At 42.0% G+C, this 17,116-nt stretch overlaps 2 protein-coding genes across 9 annotated transcripts in view; one reads left to right on the forward strand and one right to left on the reverse strand.

Moving 5' to 3' along the window:
• On the reverse strand, positions 1-5,939 carry LOC129184866 (calcium homeostasis modulator protein 5-like). The gene is made up of 2 exons (XM_054781301.1): positions 4,077-5,939; positions 1-2,699 (listed from the first exon to the last, which is right to left on the reverse strand). Exons 1-2 carry the CDS (start codon positions 4,617-4,619, stop codon positions 2,310-2,312), a joined length of 933 nt encoding a protein of 310 aa, XP_054637276.1. The 5' UTR covers positions 4,620-5,939; the 3' UTR covers positions 1-2,309.
• Positions 487-17,116, forward strand: part of cnot10 (CCR4-NOT transcription complex, subunit 10) — a 21,201-nt gene continuing 4,571 nt past the window's right edge. For 2 of the 8 annotated variants that reach the window (XM_054781290.1, XM_054781296.1), the window contains exons 1-16: positions 487-805; positions 1,289-6,816; positions 8,244-8,332; positions 8,435-8,596; positions 8,673-8,823; positions 9,261-9,400; positions 9,494-9,568; positions 9,635-9,718; positions 12,034-12,151; positions 12,277-12,426; positions 13,197-13,399; positions 15,244-15,365; positions 15,477-15,656; positions 16,262-16,342; positions 16,405-16,518; positions 16,605-16,735. In XM_054781290.1, coding sequence (XP_054637265.1) covers positions 6,801-6,816; positions 8,244-8,332; positions 8,435-8,596; positions 8,673-8,823; positions 9,261-9,400; positions 9,494-9,568; positions 9,635-9,718; positions 12,034-12,151; positions 12,277-12,426; positions 13,197-13,399; positions 15,244-15,365; positions 15,477-15,656; positions 16,262-16,342; positions 16,405-16,518; positions 16,605-16,735 — 1,816 coding nt within the window. In that variant the 5' untranslated portion in view covers positions 487-805; positions 1,289-6,800. Of the gene's footprint in view, positions 6,817-8,243; positions 8,333-8,434; positions 8,597-8,672; positions 8,824-9,260; positions 9,401-9,493; positions 9,569-9,634; positions 9,719-12,033; positions 12,152-12,276; positions 12,427-13,196; positions 13,400-15,243; positions 15,366-15,476; positions 15,657-16,261; positions 16,343-16,404; positions 16,519-16,604; positions 16,736-17,116 lie in introns of all 8 variants that reach the window. The other 6 variants (XM_054781295.1, XM_054781292.1, XM_054781294.1 and 3 more) reach the window with 6 other exon arrangements.

Here is a 17,116-nt window from a genome sequence, read left to right on the forward strand (position 1 = left end):
TCTTGGAATCCCCCCAAATAGCCTCATTTTAGAAAATTCAAGTAATCATTTGTAAATGAAAAGAACAGTTTGATTTTAAAATTCAACAGGACAAATTATTTTTTTCCCATGATATAAAAAGACAAAATGTTACACAGCTTTCATTGAAAATGTGTTTAAAGTTGACTCGATCTGTTTAGTACGGCGGAACCTTGGTTAGCATCATTAACACAAAACACATTTTCATAGTTTCACATGCAGAAAACAATTGGAAGTGCATATAAATACATATAAATGATGAAGAAAAGGGATAAATGAACAATGTTAATTTTACCTTCACTGACGACGTGATTATTATTTTCGTTTGTCATTTACATGCATTTGTTTGATGTTGTTTGAATTGTTTGATGCATGTTAAACTATAAAAACGTGATTTGTGTTAAAAAAAATTTAGTCACCCGCTGACGACATCACAAACAATTGACGTAATTTCCGGTTCCGTTTGCCGGTTTGTTTAGCTAGCTAATAGGATGCTAACAGGGAATGGCGTTTTGTGATTAAAAAACACACAGTTGGACTCACGCAGTGGCTTGATGTGCGCTAACTGTATATTTGGATAGAATGACGTAAATGACGCAAAAATAAATCATTTGAATATTTTTGAAAAACAAGTTTTGGCTTTTAATAAATAAGTTGGCTATGAAATGGAGACATTAAGACCATGACACTCGTGTTTTTTAATGGTTCAAACAGACACAAAGGTCGACAACTATCAACAGTAGTTCTTCCTCGCAGCTTCATCACCACTGTGGCGACACATTTAATGGTAAGTCTGCTGTCCTGAAACAATATTCTCAAGTATCTTGCCTGGTTCTTGTACATGTTTTGTGAAAAATAATACCATCAGAGGAGAGGATGGTTATTTCGATGCATGTTACATAAGACAGGTGAGTTTTGTTAGAAATAAGCACTTAAATATATTGACATTTTGCTGTGTCTCAATTTGCGCACTTGCGTACTGCAGTACACGTCGTCTTCTGTGGTGATGTGTCGATCGCGAACGAATCGGCTCAAAGAGCCGGCTCTTTGAAATGAACAACAGGAGCCAGTTCGCGTCGTTGGGCGCGGCTGTACGTTGACGACGCCGCCAATGTACGCCGTACAATGTGACTGTGATTGTTTGTGGTGCCTAACTGTTTCCTAAGTTTATTAGTGCCTGTGTGAATGTATAAATGAGAGGCACTAACTTACATTTTTTGTCAAAAGGCGCTTTATGAAAGTAAGTACATTAACTTGAATTCATTTCCAGCGCAGCCTTGACACATCCAGTATGGCGCGCGACGTTGTCGTATCACCGCAGTGGACAAACCCACTAGATGTGGCGTCTATCGATGTCTATGCGGCCGAGGAGCAGCCGATAGCGGTGGAAAAGGAGTGAACAGAAGAAGAAGCGGGTAAATGATGCAACAAATTGATATGGGGGAAGTACTACACTGTCATAATTTGTGCACAGTATACGTTTTAAAGTGTACTGACTGAAGTATTTGCTTTGAGACACAGCCTTGGCCTCTTTCTAATAACTTCTTTAATATTAAAGAAAGCCCCGTCAAAACTTCAGTAGTGTATTTTTCCTGGCACACACAGCACTTTACCCTGCTTCTGCTCACACAAATCCACCAATGGATGCTTAAGTACCTTAAGTACTACCACCAAACCTTTCTCATGCCACTTTACATATGCTTGTTGCACACTTTTTTTTGCCATTGCATGAACATATATGTGTCACAGGAGGGGTGTCCGAACTTTTTCCAACGAGGGCCACATGGTGAAAAACATCAATTTTTTACTTGTAAATTCTGTCTTTATTCTCTTAATATTATAACTTTTTTCCCACCTTCACCTTTCTGTGACTAAAATAACGTTATTTTTTTACTCATAATATTCTGTAAAATTACCAATATTTCCTCTTTATATTTACCATTCCATTCCAATGTTTATTCTTGTAACATTACTTCTGATTTTTCCATTTTTGTTGTTGGTTTCTTTTTTTTTTATTTTTTAGTTTTCTTGATATTTTTAGAATGTAAAAAACAAAACAAAAAAACAGCTGCAGGCTGCAAAAGGCCCCCAGGCCGCACTTTGGACACCCCTGCATTAGGGTTAGTAGAACTGATGACGGTTAGTATCAATCAATAGCCGTATCCTTGTGATGGATTGAACGGGATTAAAATGCAGTTAATGACAGATGGATCATCTCGTGGTTGTGCCCTTCCTTAGTCTTTCTTCTTTATTCCTGGAACAGTTTCACCAGTCTGCTGTCTTCTTCCGCTCTAGCTCATCTCCATTCCACGCTCCAAGTCCATAACAGGTCTCTTCTCTGGCGTAAAGTCCCTGTCTGTCCTCTCCACGTACCTCTGCAGCGTGCTGTAATACTGCTCGCTCCTGGAGAAGGTATAGAGCGCGGAGATCTCCTCCCAAGCCTTGTGGTTGGGGAAAGGGAACGGATCAGGATCCTTGTTGTCAAAGAAGCTGTGTAGATTTCTTTCCGCCAGTTTGGAGGCATACTCGAGTGTGTAAGCGTCAAAGTGCTCTTTCTCCTTCTCCATGTAGCGCTTCCAGAAGGTGAGCTGCAAGAAGCTGACTTTGGAGCGGCAGTTAGTGTAGCAGGTGCCAAGGAGCCCGGTGGTTGTGGCGATAATGATGATGCACCAGCCCAGGATCTGTAGAGTGGAACGATAGGACACGATGCTTCACTATGTCACAGACCGTACACGGCAAAGGACGCATCATGCTGGTCAATAACCCTATCGTATCACCCGTCAGAGCGGTCCAATTTACATTGTTAACATTTAATTTGGCAAAAAAAAAAAAGGAATATTTTTTAATGCAGTAATCCCTCGCCATTTCGCAGCTTTACTTTATCAGGGTTTTTCAAAAACACATTTATTCATAAATCATGCTGTTTCGTGGCTCAGTACTACAACGAGTATTAGGGCCACATTCGAAAAAAAAATCTATAAAGTTGTACATTCATGAGAATAAAGTCGTCAATTTACGAGAAAAAAATGTGTACATTTACGAGAAAAAAGTCATAAATTTATGAAAATAAAGCTGTAAATTCACGAGAAGAAAGTCGTAATATTACCTGAATAAAGTTGTAAATTTACGAAAATAAAGTCATAAATTTCAGAGAAAAAAAGTAACATTATTACAAGAATAAAGTCGTAATATTACATTAATAAAGTTGTAAAATTTCGAGAATAAAGTTATATTTTGGAATAAAGGCGTAATTTTAAGAGAATAAAGTCGTAATATTGCGAGAATAAAGTCATACATTTATGAGAAAAAAGTTCTAAATTTCTGAGAAAAACCGCAACGTCACTTCCTGTCCGCCACTCACTCTGTTCTCCCAGGGAACAGATTTCTAGCAACAAACGCAAGCACCAGTCTTATTTTCTCTTATTATGTCTACCATATTGGGTAATCAGAGTGTAAAGTGTGACTGTAGGGATGTTACTGTATTTCTTGTCTAGAGGGCTCTAATGATGTTAAACAGTGTATTTAGATGGTTGTAAAAAGGTTTTCTATGCATTATATGTCTTATTTTCTCTTATTATGTCTACTATATTGGGTAATAGTAGTGTAAAGGTGACTATAGGGGTGTTATTTCATGTCTAGAGGGCTCTAATAATGTTAAAACACGGACTCAGAGGGTTGTTCTTGTGCTCTAACTACAAAAATAGTCAAAATTCACTTATGGTCAGGTCTGGAACGAATGAACCGTGATGTAAGAGCAGTTTTTGTTGCGTTTTGTATTCTGCGCTCCTGTTTTTTGTGATGCATCTGTTCTACTACTGGCTGTGCTTTGTTTGCCTGTGATCGACGGCACATAAACAACCAAAAAAACAAGTAAAACACTCTAATTTCATTTTTCAGTTGAAAAGAACTGAGCTCAGAAGCAGGGTTCCATCTCCATACACCTCCAAGTAGCACGTCGGGGCTTGTTAAGTCTCGTCACTAAAGTGAGGGTGCCTCCAGGTCCGGGTCTGCTGTAAGCGCGGCTGTCGTATGACTAGACTGAAGTGAGCATTCCTTACCTGAGACTGAGCTCTGAACATCAGCAGCAGATCCATGCGCTCGTCAGCGGATAACTTGGACCTGCCGCAGGGCACGTGGGCCAGCTCCTCCCGACACGTCATGGTTTTGTTTTTACAAAACAGATCCACCACCACGTTTTCATCCAGACCGCTGACGGCACACTCGTAAAAGGTCCCGTTGAGCAGAGCCACGGAGAGCCACATCAACGGCGCCACGCACGCCCCGGTGAAGATGCTCATCAACACTTGGAAGCAGCCAAAGCAGTTCCCGCGGGGGCATAGCTTCATGGGATTGAGGCAGCATCCCGTGTAAAGCCTCCACAACCTGTTGTTAAAGAACAGACCCAAGACCAGCAGCACAGCAGCGGGGCCCAGCAGGAATGTGAGCCCATAGGCAAAGTTCTGGTCATGGTTGCAGGGGCACTGAAAGGACACCATGGAGAAGACTCTCTCCCCGCCTATCGTGAGGAGCGCCATAAAACTGTAGCCAATGGTGGCCTTCTGGTTCATGAGGAAGCGCAGGACGGTCTGGAATTTATCCATTGTGCCAGCGGGGATAACCCGGAAAAGAAAAGACAGCAGAATGAAAAAGCTGGAGCCAGCTGTGGACCGTCTTCCAGCTCAAGACAAAAACAGCCGTGCCCCTCCCTTTGGCTGGTGCACTCCCTTCAGACTCCTCCCTCGGTTCCTCTGCTGCCCCAAGCCACTCATTACTCCTTTTTGCTCATTGTCCAACAGCTAAGAGGCAAAGGGAAGCTCATCTCTTCTTATGTTACACATTCACACCCTTTCCCCTCTTCCTGTACGGTCCCACTTGACTTGCACGGAGCTGCAAAAATCCTGTGAATCCTGTTCTGCCGATCACCACCCTGTTTCTGCTGACTGGAATGAATTCGGAAGCGTGGCCGCCGTCTTACGGCAAAGCCCGCATCACATGCAAAAGTAAACACGTGGAAGCCCATCAATCCAGCAAGGAATGACATGTTTTCATTTAAAGCAGGGCTCCCGACCGGTACCGGTCCGTGGGTGGGGCCGAACCGGGCCCCGGGAACCTTTCGGGTGCAATGATAAAAAAAAAAAAACACTTAAAAAAATCGATTTTGGAAATATGGGCCATTATTGTATTTAAAAAGTAACATACCGTTACAAATCGCATAGTGGTTGCATGAAAAAGTGTTTGCCCCCGTCGTGATTTCTTATTGTTTTGCATGTTTGTCACACTTAAATGTTTCAGATCATCTAACAAATGTAAATATTCGTCAATGACAACACAACTGAACACGAAATGCAGTTTTTAAATGAAACTTTTTATTATTAAGGGAGGAAAAATTCCAAACCTACATGGCCCCTGTGTGGAAAAAGTGATTCCTGTGTCCCGCTGTTTTTGGAATGATTTTTTTCAGTGTTCTTCTTTGGAATTTGTGTCATCTTTGAGTAAACTCCGAGTATCATTTGAGTATCTTGGTTTTCGGTAGTCAAAACACGGTCGCCGAATTACGACCCATGATGAAATCACATATTGGGACAAAACTTGCAAACAAGGAAAACACGCAAGCAACAAATCACGCAGAACAACGCCTTATTCAGGCTAAAGTGTCCGAAAAGAACTTACCATTGTTTCCGAGAGAGGGAGAGAGAGAGACTGTCAGCATCAGCAGCACAGCAGAATGAGGACGTGCTCACTTCCTCACAAGACCACTCAGGCTGAGTGCCTTGCAGAAGACGCTAATGTGAAATACCAACAATGCATTAGCATCTATTTGTGCTGTATGGAAGTGTGCATTACAGTACACGCATCACCCAGGCTTTCAGTTGGTCAAGAAAGGATTGGAAATGAGTCATTTAGACTGACATGGGAACAATGCACAGCGCTTTCATGGTTTACAATCATGCTATCTTAATCAAATAATGATTTACGTCATCTTAGGCCATACTCACACCAGGCCAGTGGTGTGTTGTTTTATTGGCCCGCAGCACGTTCTTAAAATATAATTTAATAATATAAAATAAAAAAATAATAATGCATTTAAAATCAGAAGTAATTTTAAAAGAATAAAGTCAAAATGTTAAGAGAAAAAAAAGTTATAATCTAACAATAACGTCGTAATATTATGAGGAAAAATATTTCAATTCATTTTAGTAGCAGAGTGTTGAAATATTAAAGAAAAAAATAGTTTTAAAAAACAAAACAGCGAATAAAGTATAAGAAAAAAAGGTTGTATTCTAACGAGAAAAAAGGGGACAGTTTCCCAAGTATATTAGTGCGCGTGTGAATGTATAAACGAGAGGTATTAACTTAAATTTCTTTGTAGAAAGGTGCTTTCTGAAAGCAAGTACATTGACTTGTATTCATTTCCAGCGCAGCCTTGACACATCCAATATGGCAGCGACGTTGACGTCTCGCAGCAGTGGACAAACCCACTCGATGCGGCGTCTATCTATGTCTATGACAGGCATAGACATTGTGAGGCTGTGACTGCAACTAAGACACAACTGAAAGGGGGCGCTAATGCGCCACAGTAATGGCTGCCAACCGCCATAAATCCGAGGAAGAAGAAAGTGACAGATTTTTTTTTTTTGGTGTGCGTGTGAGCCGCCTTCTGACAAACACGGCAGTGTGCAAAACTATAACTCACATTTACGTAGCTTATACAGGCGAGCAGTTGAATCGGAACCTGAACTGAAAACTGAAGAATCTCTTACTGTCCCCAGTCAAGTCCAAGCATGGCAGAAAACACAGGTAAGGTGATTAGTTTATGCTAGCTGGTTAGCCCAGAAGGAGTCAGTTGAACGTAGACGTAAATCTTACTTAAACATATGGTGTAAGTAGCCATCGGTTTCACTTGTTTGGTTGTTTATTTGTGTTTATTATTTAGAGTTGTTGAGCTACTTTATTGTTAGCCTCGCTGATGCGCCTGCAGCGCTGCCATGCGTTTGTTATATGTGGAGCGATGGTATGTGTGCGCGTACTGTGCTTTGTGATGAGCGTCAACAATGCCGATGCAGGGTCGGAAGATCTGGGGGTGGATGAATGAGCGAAGACGCGTCTCGTGACGGATTACGCTAACGTCAACCCACGAAAATGTCGAAATGGCTCAAAACAACGACACAACGCGCTAGAGGTGGGAGGCTCGATCCAAATTTCGATATTATCGCTGTGGTACCAGCGTACTATTGGTGTCGGCTCCATCCTAGCGCGGTTAGATCGATATTTGTCAGTTTTCTTTTATGTTTATTTTAACAAATGTCTGTTTTTGTTGTGTTGTTCAGAACTAGTTTATATATGTAGACAGGGTCTGATACAGGTGCCAAATTGATACTTTTGAAATGGTGCTTACACAGTGGCTGAATCAGTACATAAGAATGTACAACAGGGGTGCCCAAAGTGCGCCCTGGGGTGTATTTGAGGCCCATAGCTGTTCTTTTTTTTTTTTTTTTTTTTTTGCCCGCTGCATATTCTAAAAATATAATTTAACAAGAAAACTAAGAGGGGAAAAAACTGCAGCAAAAATGAAAAAAATAGCAGTAAATTTTACAGGAATAAAGTCAGAATGTTATGAAAAAAGTGAGAATTTTATGCGAATAGCGTAATTTTACAAGCATAAAATCCAAATATGAAGACAATAGAGTCGCGTTCTAACGGATTAAGGAAAAAGTCACCATTTTACAAGAATATGCATGAAAATGGCTAAAAATGTTAGTATGCTAATGTTAGCATGCTAACACCAAGCATGATAGTGCTGAGTGTTTGTATATGCGTCTACCCATGGAAAATAGCTAAAAATGATAGTATGCTAATGTTAGCATGCTAGCAATGGTAACATGCTAACACCGAGCATGATAGCGCAATGAACCGGGAAGGCTAAATGTCCTGACTTTGGAACGGTCTGAATGGGTTGAGAAATATGGAAGTAATAGCAGGTAATTAGCAGTGGGGGAAAGGGTGAACTTTTGGATCACCCCCAAAATTGAATCAGTTCTTCCATCTCACATTTCCGGCCAATCCTGAAAATTTCCGTATCCGTTATTGTGAACACAGATGCTGGCAAAAGCATAACCTCCGCGCCGCGCTTGGCGGAGTACGGTGGTCCTGTATTGACGTGGTACAGGATTGGTACCGACGTTTCTGTGGGAGATCCAACTCATCTTATTTTTCTGTCCCATCAGAGCAAAACGAGGCAAAGCATGACAACTCATCACCCGGAATCACAGCCCAAGAGAAAGAAATGGCCGCCTGCGCGTATGACTCCTTTTTGGTAAATGTTGGCATTTGCCAGCTATAAAGCAAAGCTAAGATGTGAATGTTTTCTACAGATGAGACAACAATGAGGCTAAACATGCCCGTATTGTCTTGGCAGGCCGGCAAGTACAATGAGTCTCTCAGGCACCTGGAAGCCCTGCAGGAGCTGAACAAGGAGGACTACAAGATTGCTCTGAATAAAGCTGTCGTGGAGTTCTACAAAAGTGGTCAGACTACCACCGGAACTCTGAAGCAAAGCCTCATGGCCATGAAGAACCAGGTAAGCACTTGTAACAAGCTCACATGCTTGATTTTGAGTCATACTGTATCTTAAGAACAACAACACTCGCCTCCAGGTTCACACAGCAACAGAGGACGTTGACGGGCTGGATGACGTTGAAAACAGCTTGTTGTACTACAATCAAGCCATCATCCACTATCATATGCGACAGTACTCTGAAGCCATCGCCATTGGAGAGAAGCTGTATCAGTTTCTGGAGCCATTTGGTATGCATGCTGAGCAATACAGCGTATGAACAATACTGGATGTATTCATTACAGACAAAATGGGAAATGTGTGATGGCTTTAAAACAGGGGTGCCCAGAGTGTGGCCCCGGGCCTATTTGCGATTGGCCCGCGGCGCATTCTGAATATATAATTTAACAAGAAAACTGCAAAAAAAAAACAGACACACAGTGAAAATGGGAAAATCAGCATTAATTTTACTAGAGTAAAGTCAAAATATTAAGAGGAAAAAGTTGTAATCTAGCAAAAAAAGTGAATTTTCCAAGAATAGGGTGATTTTACAAGGAAAAATAATGTCATTTTAACACAAAAGACATCCTTTCATTTTTCACCATGTGGTCCAAAAATGCTTGGACTCCCCTGCTTTAAAATGTAAGCCGCCCAGTTTGGCGTGGAGTCATTCTCGTATTTGTCCTAGAAGAGAAGTTTTCCCAGGCTGTGTGTTTCCTGCTGGTGGATTTGTACCTGCTCACCTTCCAGCCGGAGAAGGCCCTGCACCTGCTGGCCGTGCTGGATAAAGTGTCTGTGCAAGGAAGCAACAAGAACGGCAAAGGAGAGGTACCCGCCGCTCACGTCCGTGGCCTTTTCTGTTCAGCCGAGCCTCAGTCATCCGTATCCGCAAATTAAGTTCACCCCGTTGTTTCTTTTCAGAACAACAAAAACGGGGGGAACCAGAAGCCTGAGTTCTCAGCTATGATTGAGGCAGCTAAATCCAAGATGCACCAGGTATGTTAGAGCTGATTCCACTTCGGTGACCTGCTATTCATGGCTTTGACTCCTCCTCCTCTGCAGTATAAAGTGAGAGCCTACATCCAGATGAAATCCTCCAAGGCGTGTAAAAGGGAGATCAAGTCAGTGATGAACACAGCAGGAAACGTGAGTCACATGATCACACTGTCTAATACACGGATGTGCAAACATTTTGCATTAGGGACCACTCACTGAAAAATAGGGACGTCCCGATCCACATTTTTTGGCTTCCGATCTAAATCCGGCACCGATTTTTTTTCTTTCATTATATATTTTTATAACGGGTGCTCACACTTTTCCAGCCTGTGAGCTACTTTTAAAATGACCAAGTCCCAAACATCTACCTCCTACTAGAAATATAGAAAATGTATATTTATTGTCTATTTATTGAAATTGTACATGTATATCGGGGTGCTTGCACTTTTTAGGTCATCCAGTTAGCATTTGCTATCAGACATGACCCATATACAAGAAATAAAAATGATTATGCAAAAGACAATGCAGCTAAAGTCAAGGCAACGTATTAAAAAGGTTTCAGCAACGGGCACATTTTCCAATTCATCATGAAATAATAGTTAAAGAAACGGAAGTGTAGAAAATCACACGTTTCCATAGTGGAGTTCAAGCCATCAAACAATTGACTTTTTTTCTTTTGTTATAGATAAAGGCATCTTCCCACTCGTAGTTTATCCCCAGTCAGGTAAAGATGAAAGTTGCATCTGCGTGTGTAGCCGGAGGTGTGATGTTCACCATTGCCGCGGGGCAGCAAGAGCGAATCAGGAAGCGAGCTTAATGTCAGCTGAATGACGTCTACATGTGACGTCTACAAAAGTGACGTTTATGCAAGCGACCCACACTACCTTCGCGATCGACGTAACGGGCACCCGTTTTATAACAATAAGCTTTTGTCACACGTGAATTTGTGGAATTGAATATGGTTCTGAAAATAGCATTAAAAATACGTATTGCCGAATGTTCCTTTTCATTACACCGCACGACCAACCATATTGTTTGCTTTTGTAACAAACCTCTGAGTCAGGTGCCTAAGCCAATAAAAGATCCAATAAAAGTCCATTCAATAAAAGATAAAATTGGAAAACACAGGCATGCAAAATACTTTTAGGGTGGGACTCATCATTTGACATGGTTATAGATCAATATGTGGTGTGATATGAATAGGTGACTCTTTTTTTTTTTTTTTTTTTTTTTTTTTTTTTTTTTTTAGCAAACTCTGTTTGGGCCCTATGAAATCTGATTTATTGTTTTCCAAATTCAGTATTTCCCATTTTATTTTTTTTAAACCGTTGTAAAAAACACAGTGAAAATATACTCATCCAGCTAAGCTAACGCCGCTAGCGTGATTTCACGCTCCGTAACAGAGGAGCTTCCAAGGTTTTTCGCCCTTGTTTCGACATGTTGGTCGGGTTGTGATGAGATTCCGCCACCATGGAGCGTTTTCTTCTTCTTGCGCGTGGCGGGGGTCGAGCTTTGAGGCGCATTACTAATGACATGTTGGGGTGTGGCCCAGAGTTACCAACGTAATACGACAAACGGATGGGCCCGATCTCGTGGCGGAAGCCGATGTTATCTGATCTTCAAAATACAGCAGATCAGCAGTCGATCCCGATCCTGAAGATGGGATCGGGACATCCCTACTTTAGTCCCATAGTATTCTGACTTGATGCTAACACTGTAACTTTTTCAACAAACTCATTTTCCTTTGTTTTGTTTGGTTTCTGATCAAATTCCTACTTAAAAAATGTACTATTTTTTATATTTAATAATTTCATATATCTATAACATTTCAACGCTATGCTTATTTTTTCCTCATAATATTCCAATATTATTATTCCAATTAAATTAAGACTTTTTCTCGCTAGATTTCAATTTGATCTTTTAATATTTCGGTTTTGTTCTTGTAAAATTACAACAAATGTTTTCATTTTTGCTGCTGTTGTGCTTTGTTTTGTAGTTTTCTTGTTTAAATTATATTATTAGAATGTGCCGCGCGCCAACAAAAAGAGTCCCGGGCTGCAAATAGCCCCCGGGTGGCACTTTGGGCACCCCTGGTCTAGTATATGTTTGTCATGCAGCAAAGTAGGAACACATGAACAGTCCACAAGGCTGTGGCAGCAAAGTGTCTTCTTACTCCTGCTTTTCTTGCTGGGTTTCGTTCTGGGTTCATCCCTTTGCTGTGTCACGATCATCTTGATTCCATGAGGCGTTATCGTGGTGAACAAGGGTCTTTTGTGGGGCTCAGAATTCTTGCCGGTTAGTACGGGATGTAATAATTATTTCGAGCGTACATTACCACATTTTATTGAATGTTTTTGCTAGTGTTGTGTTTTCTCTGTTACAATACAGTAAATGTCTTTGTATGGCTGATCGTTCCGGGAGAGCTTAACTTGAACTCATGAAGGTCATTTTCTGTTCCCTGTCAGTCTGCGCCCTCGCTATTCCTCAAGAGCAACTTTGAATATCTGCGAGGAAACTACCGGAAAGCGGTGAAGCTGCTCAACAGCTCCAACATAGCGGAACACCCCGGGCCCATCAAGACAGGTGACGCATGCTGTTCACTCCAGGCAGCCGAGGATCCCGTTGATTAAAATGTCAACCTGCACGAATGCAGCTTCAACACTTCTGCTGCCTGTACGGCATTTGAATTGTGTCTGGTCCTCGTTCAGGCGAGTGCATGCGGTGTATGTTCTGGAACAACCTCGGCTGCATCCACTTTGCGATGGGGAAGCATAACTTTGGCGTTTTCTACTTCAAGAAGGCTTTACAAGAGAACGACCACACTTGCGCACAGCTGGGAGACGGCGGTAACGGGCAAGGTGAGTCAAAGCAGCACTTTTGTCCTCTTTTCCAAGATTTCTTGTTGGTACGTGAAGCTTTTACTTAACAGTTGTGCTCTCCTGAACATAACCTCAAAGGGATAGTTGGGATTTTTTGACATGAAGTTTTATGACGTCCCCATCAGGAGTGTAGTGTATCAACGGTGACTTCCGTTCAGCTTCTCCTGATTGGTTAAGAGGAGCCTGTTGTGTGTACAAAGTACCATACTTCTGTCATCCTAAATCATCGCTTCAGTGCTAAAACACATCCACACTTCCATTGTAAGTGATATTCTTCCAGTCTCCTCATACATGGAACAATGGCGGCCTCTGCTGCACAAGTTAGTTAAGTTAGTTACCAAGGGGTCATGTTGAGGTCATAATTCAATTGGATCTACTGGATTCAAAACTTGTAAAGTACATTATTTCAGAGTGGTTATAATGGTAATCAAGGTAATAATGCAGATACAGTGTTCCCTCGTTTTGTCACGGGGGATAGGTTCCCAAAATAGCCCGCTAATAGCCCGCTAAGTCCATGAAGTAGCCAGCTTAATTTGTTTCCAATGATCATATATGTTTTAGGGCTGTAAAAGCCCTCATCATACACTTTATACTGTACACTTCTCAGACAGGCATTAACATTTGAAAAAAAAATGACACCACAGTGAACATCTGCTCAGAACTGTACAGTGCATCATTTTACCTTTTTTCCCCCCCCTCACTTTTTTTTCCCCTTTTTCTTCCCGCTCTCCCTTGCTCTCTGTCTTCAGCCAAGAAATTCACAGGTATCCCCATGTGTGCGCTCCTGGCCAACAAACGCTACGAGCTCCTCTACAACTGTGGCATCCAGTTGCTGCACATCGGCAGGCCTCTGGCCGCCTTCGAGTGTCTGATTGAGGCTGTGCAGGTTTACCATTCCAACCCTCGGCTGTGGCTGCGGCTCGCCGAGTGTTGCATCTCTGCCAATAAGGGGGTATGACAGTCCCAATGTCATTCAACTTTTTGCTATCATGATTGATTTTTTTTTTCTTGCTGTGGTTTTAGACTTTCTAGTATTCAGGTGACTCAATCAGGATAGTTTGTTTTATTTTGTGTAAAACTTAATGTACAGTAGACCCTCACGCTTTCTCCATTCAGCATTCACGGCCCTGCAAGTTCGCAGATTTTTGTTTTCCCTTATTCACACCAAGCGGGTAACAATTTTTAAATACGTGATAATACAGGGACAATTCACAGCATGCATGTACCACTGTTAGAAAGCCCATCGTTTGTACACGTTTATGTCTTCACGCTTTGCTGATCGTCTCTGTTCGGCGGTCCTTGAACGCAGCATAGTTGCTTTGAGACGTAAAAGTGACATTTCTATACAACTTCTGCGGCGTCATTCCAATTCCTTCTGTTGATGGATCATTAGTGGTGAGTATCTATACTTTTGATAAAGTTGTCCCTCACCACTTTGAGCTTGAATGTCGCGGCTTCACTCACGGTTTATAAAAAATGTATTAATTAATAAATCATGGTTGAATACGGCCTACAGTATTAGTCAAAAATATATGCGTACATATTTAAGCACATTTTACGTTTTTTGTTTTTTTTTAAATAAAAGGCATTCATAAAACATATGTAGTACTGTATTCTGGTCACTAGGTGTCACTGTTACTGTAATGGTGGGTGAGACACACAAGCACCAGACTTGATCTGCAGAACAACAAGCGTTTATTGCAGGTCTGCATGATCTCTCAACAGGCACAGTAATCCCTAACATGAGCTGTTGCAGCCGTAATGCACGCCAAGATAAAACTCAACTCTAGACCCCCGGCGTCATTTCCTGTCCGCACCACCGGATCACACACGAGCATGAGTCTTATTTTCTCTTATTACGCCTATTTTATTGGATTGTATGAGTCTAAGGTGACTATAGGAGTGTTATTTTATTTCTAGAGGGCCCTAATAATGTTAAAAAAAAAAAAAAACGTATTTAGAAGGTGGTAAACAGGTTTTCTATGTTCTAACTCTGAAAATATTCCATTTACAAATAAGGAGTCCTACTTTGTGGAAGTGTACTTATCACAGTCGGGTCTGGAGCCAATTAACCGCCATAAACGAGGGATTACTGTACTCTAAACGTGTTTACAAAGTGTGTGAGGCACATCTAGGGCTTCAACCTGGATTGTGTTCCGAGTGAACAATGGCAATGGAAGACAGATGGTTCTGGACCTGTAATCTAATTATGCCAACATCGCTTTTATTGCAAATGTTGATCCGAAATCGGAGGAGAACGTCATTTAGTGGCACGTATTAATTACGTGCAAAACGTAACTCCCACATAAAACGAGGGAAAGGCTTCTTGAGACGTCATCTGTACTTCAGTGAAGAAGGTGTCGGACGTTTCGCTCCTCATCTGAAGAGCTTTGTCAGCGAACTAATAAGTGCTGGTAGCCAGGCCTTAAATACAGTAAGAGTGGGCGGAATTGGTGTGCCAACGCCCTCCTCCTATTGGTTCCTTACACTAAGACTATTTAAGGCCTGGTTACCAACACTTGTTAGTTCGCTGACGCTCTTCGGATGAGGAGCGAAGCGTCCGACGCCTTCTTCACAGAAGTACAGATGACGTTTCAAGAAGCCTTTCCCTCGTTGGACAACTCCTGTACGACTGAGAGCCTACACAGACGCATTCCCACATAAAGCAGGGATCTCCTGTATCTGCAGGTCATTTTAAAAACATCAAGTGCAATTTAAAATGTTGCTAATGTTGGAATGTTGCTTGTTTTTTTATGCTTGCTTTATAAGAGGACTTTTGTCATTGTTTGCCTTTAGGGTTCAGAACAGGAGAACAAAGGTTTGCCTTGTAAAAAAGGAATTGTTCAGTCAATTGTAGGACAGGGCTACCATCGCAAAATTGTTTTGGCCTCCCAGTCCATGCAGAACACTATTTACAGGTTAGCGCATGCACTCACTACCTTGTCTTTCATCGTGGAAAAAGTGTTAGACTACAGTACTTGGACGTCTTGGTGATTCTCCTCATTGTGCTGTGTATGTGTGTGGTGCAGTGAGGGCCAATCAGCAGCCATCCCAGTAGCCAGTATGGAGTTTGCAGCCATCTGCCTAAGGAACGCTCTCCTGCTGTTGCCTGAACACCAACAGCAGGATGCAAAGACTGAGAACAGCTCCAAGAGCTCCAGTCAGTCAGGAAGCACAGAGAGCGGCAGTGAGAACAGTGATGCCTGCAGGTCAGACACACACACACACACACACACACACACACCAACTAGGGTTGGGCCTGTCACAGGGCTGGGCGATATGGACCAAAACTCATATCCCGATGAATTTATGTTATGGATATACGATATATATCCCGATATGTTTTCCACAAAATGAGTTTAGACAAACTCAAAGCCAAATATGTATGTGAAGTTCTTTCCATCCATTTTCGATTCCGCTTATCCTCACTAGGGTCGCGGGGGTATGCAAAAGATTTTCTATGCAAAAGATCCAAGATGCCAAGCTCTTATCCAATGCACTTCTGCCATCTTGTGGACGTTTTTATGGCTTAAAACTGCTTTAAAAGTGGAAAAATATATTTTTGGCGTGCAGTTGCATCATCACCTCTTTCTGTCTCTGGCGCTAAAAAAGCATTAAAGACGTATAAATACTGTACGTCTTTGGAATCTGGGGCTTGGGTTTCTAAAAAGGTAAAAATACGTCTTTGTATTTAATGAGTTAATAGTTGCAGCTTTTAGTCCCGCCCCCATCTCTACTGAGCTTATGAAACATATCTTTATCTGGTCCACGGTTTGGTTGATGTGTGGTCTGATACACGTCGTGTGTTTCACAGCGGTAAAGGTCAGGAAGCCGACAAGTTGCTCTCTGCAGCGCCATCGTCTCCTCTCAGAAAACAGGAAGTCGAAAACCTAAGGTAATGAAACCTGTGCACACCTAGAGGGCGGTTCTTGACGCTGCATGACGTGTGACGTGCAGGTGCTCCATCTTGGCGTGTAGTGCCTACGTTGCACTAGCGTTGGGAGATAACCTGATGGCTTTGAACCACGCTGAGAAACTGCTCCATCAAACAAAGCTGTCGGGATCCCTCAAGTAAGTTTTTGCCTCGAATTTGACTTTTACGTAAGCTGTTGTCGACTGCTTGGAATAACACAGCTTGTTGGGTTTGCTGCGTTTAGGTTCCTTGGTCACCTCTATGCCGCCGAGGCCCTGATGTCACTGGACAGGATCTCCGACGCAATCGCTCACCTCAACCCAGAGAATGTCAACGATGTGTCGATGGGCACGCAGAGCAGCGAGCAAGACCCAGGTCTGCTTCTACGCATCATTGCAGCTACTTTTTACAAAAATATATTCATGTTGATAAATCACGCTGTTTCATGATTGAATGCGGCCTATTAGTAGTGGAAAATATGCGCAATTAAGCACATTTTACTTATTCTTTTGCCTAAATGAAGCTTTTTCAAGCATAAAAATGGCTACATGAAGTAAAGTACAAATATAAGGCATTCAGAAGACTCATTGAAAGATGCTGTGGTCAAATGTAGTAGTCTATGCTGGTCACTAGGTGTCAGTAATGTTACTATAATGTCGGGTGAACCACAAGCACCAGACATGATCTTTTATTGCAGGTTTGAATGATCTCACAATAATCCCTAACTTGGGTTACTGTTGCAGCCGTAACCCACGC

The sequence above is a fragment of the Dunckerocampus dactyliophorus genome, chromosome 7 (genome assembly GCF_027744805.1).
Source record: "Dunckerocampus dactyliophorus isolate RoL2022-P2 chromosome 7, RoL_Ddac_1.1, whole genome shotgun sequence".
Taxonomy (NCBI): Eukaryota; Metazoa; Chordata; class Actinopteri; order Syngnathiformes; family Syngnathidae; genus Dunckerocampus; species Dunckerocampus dactyliophorus.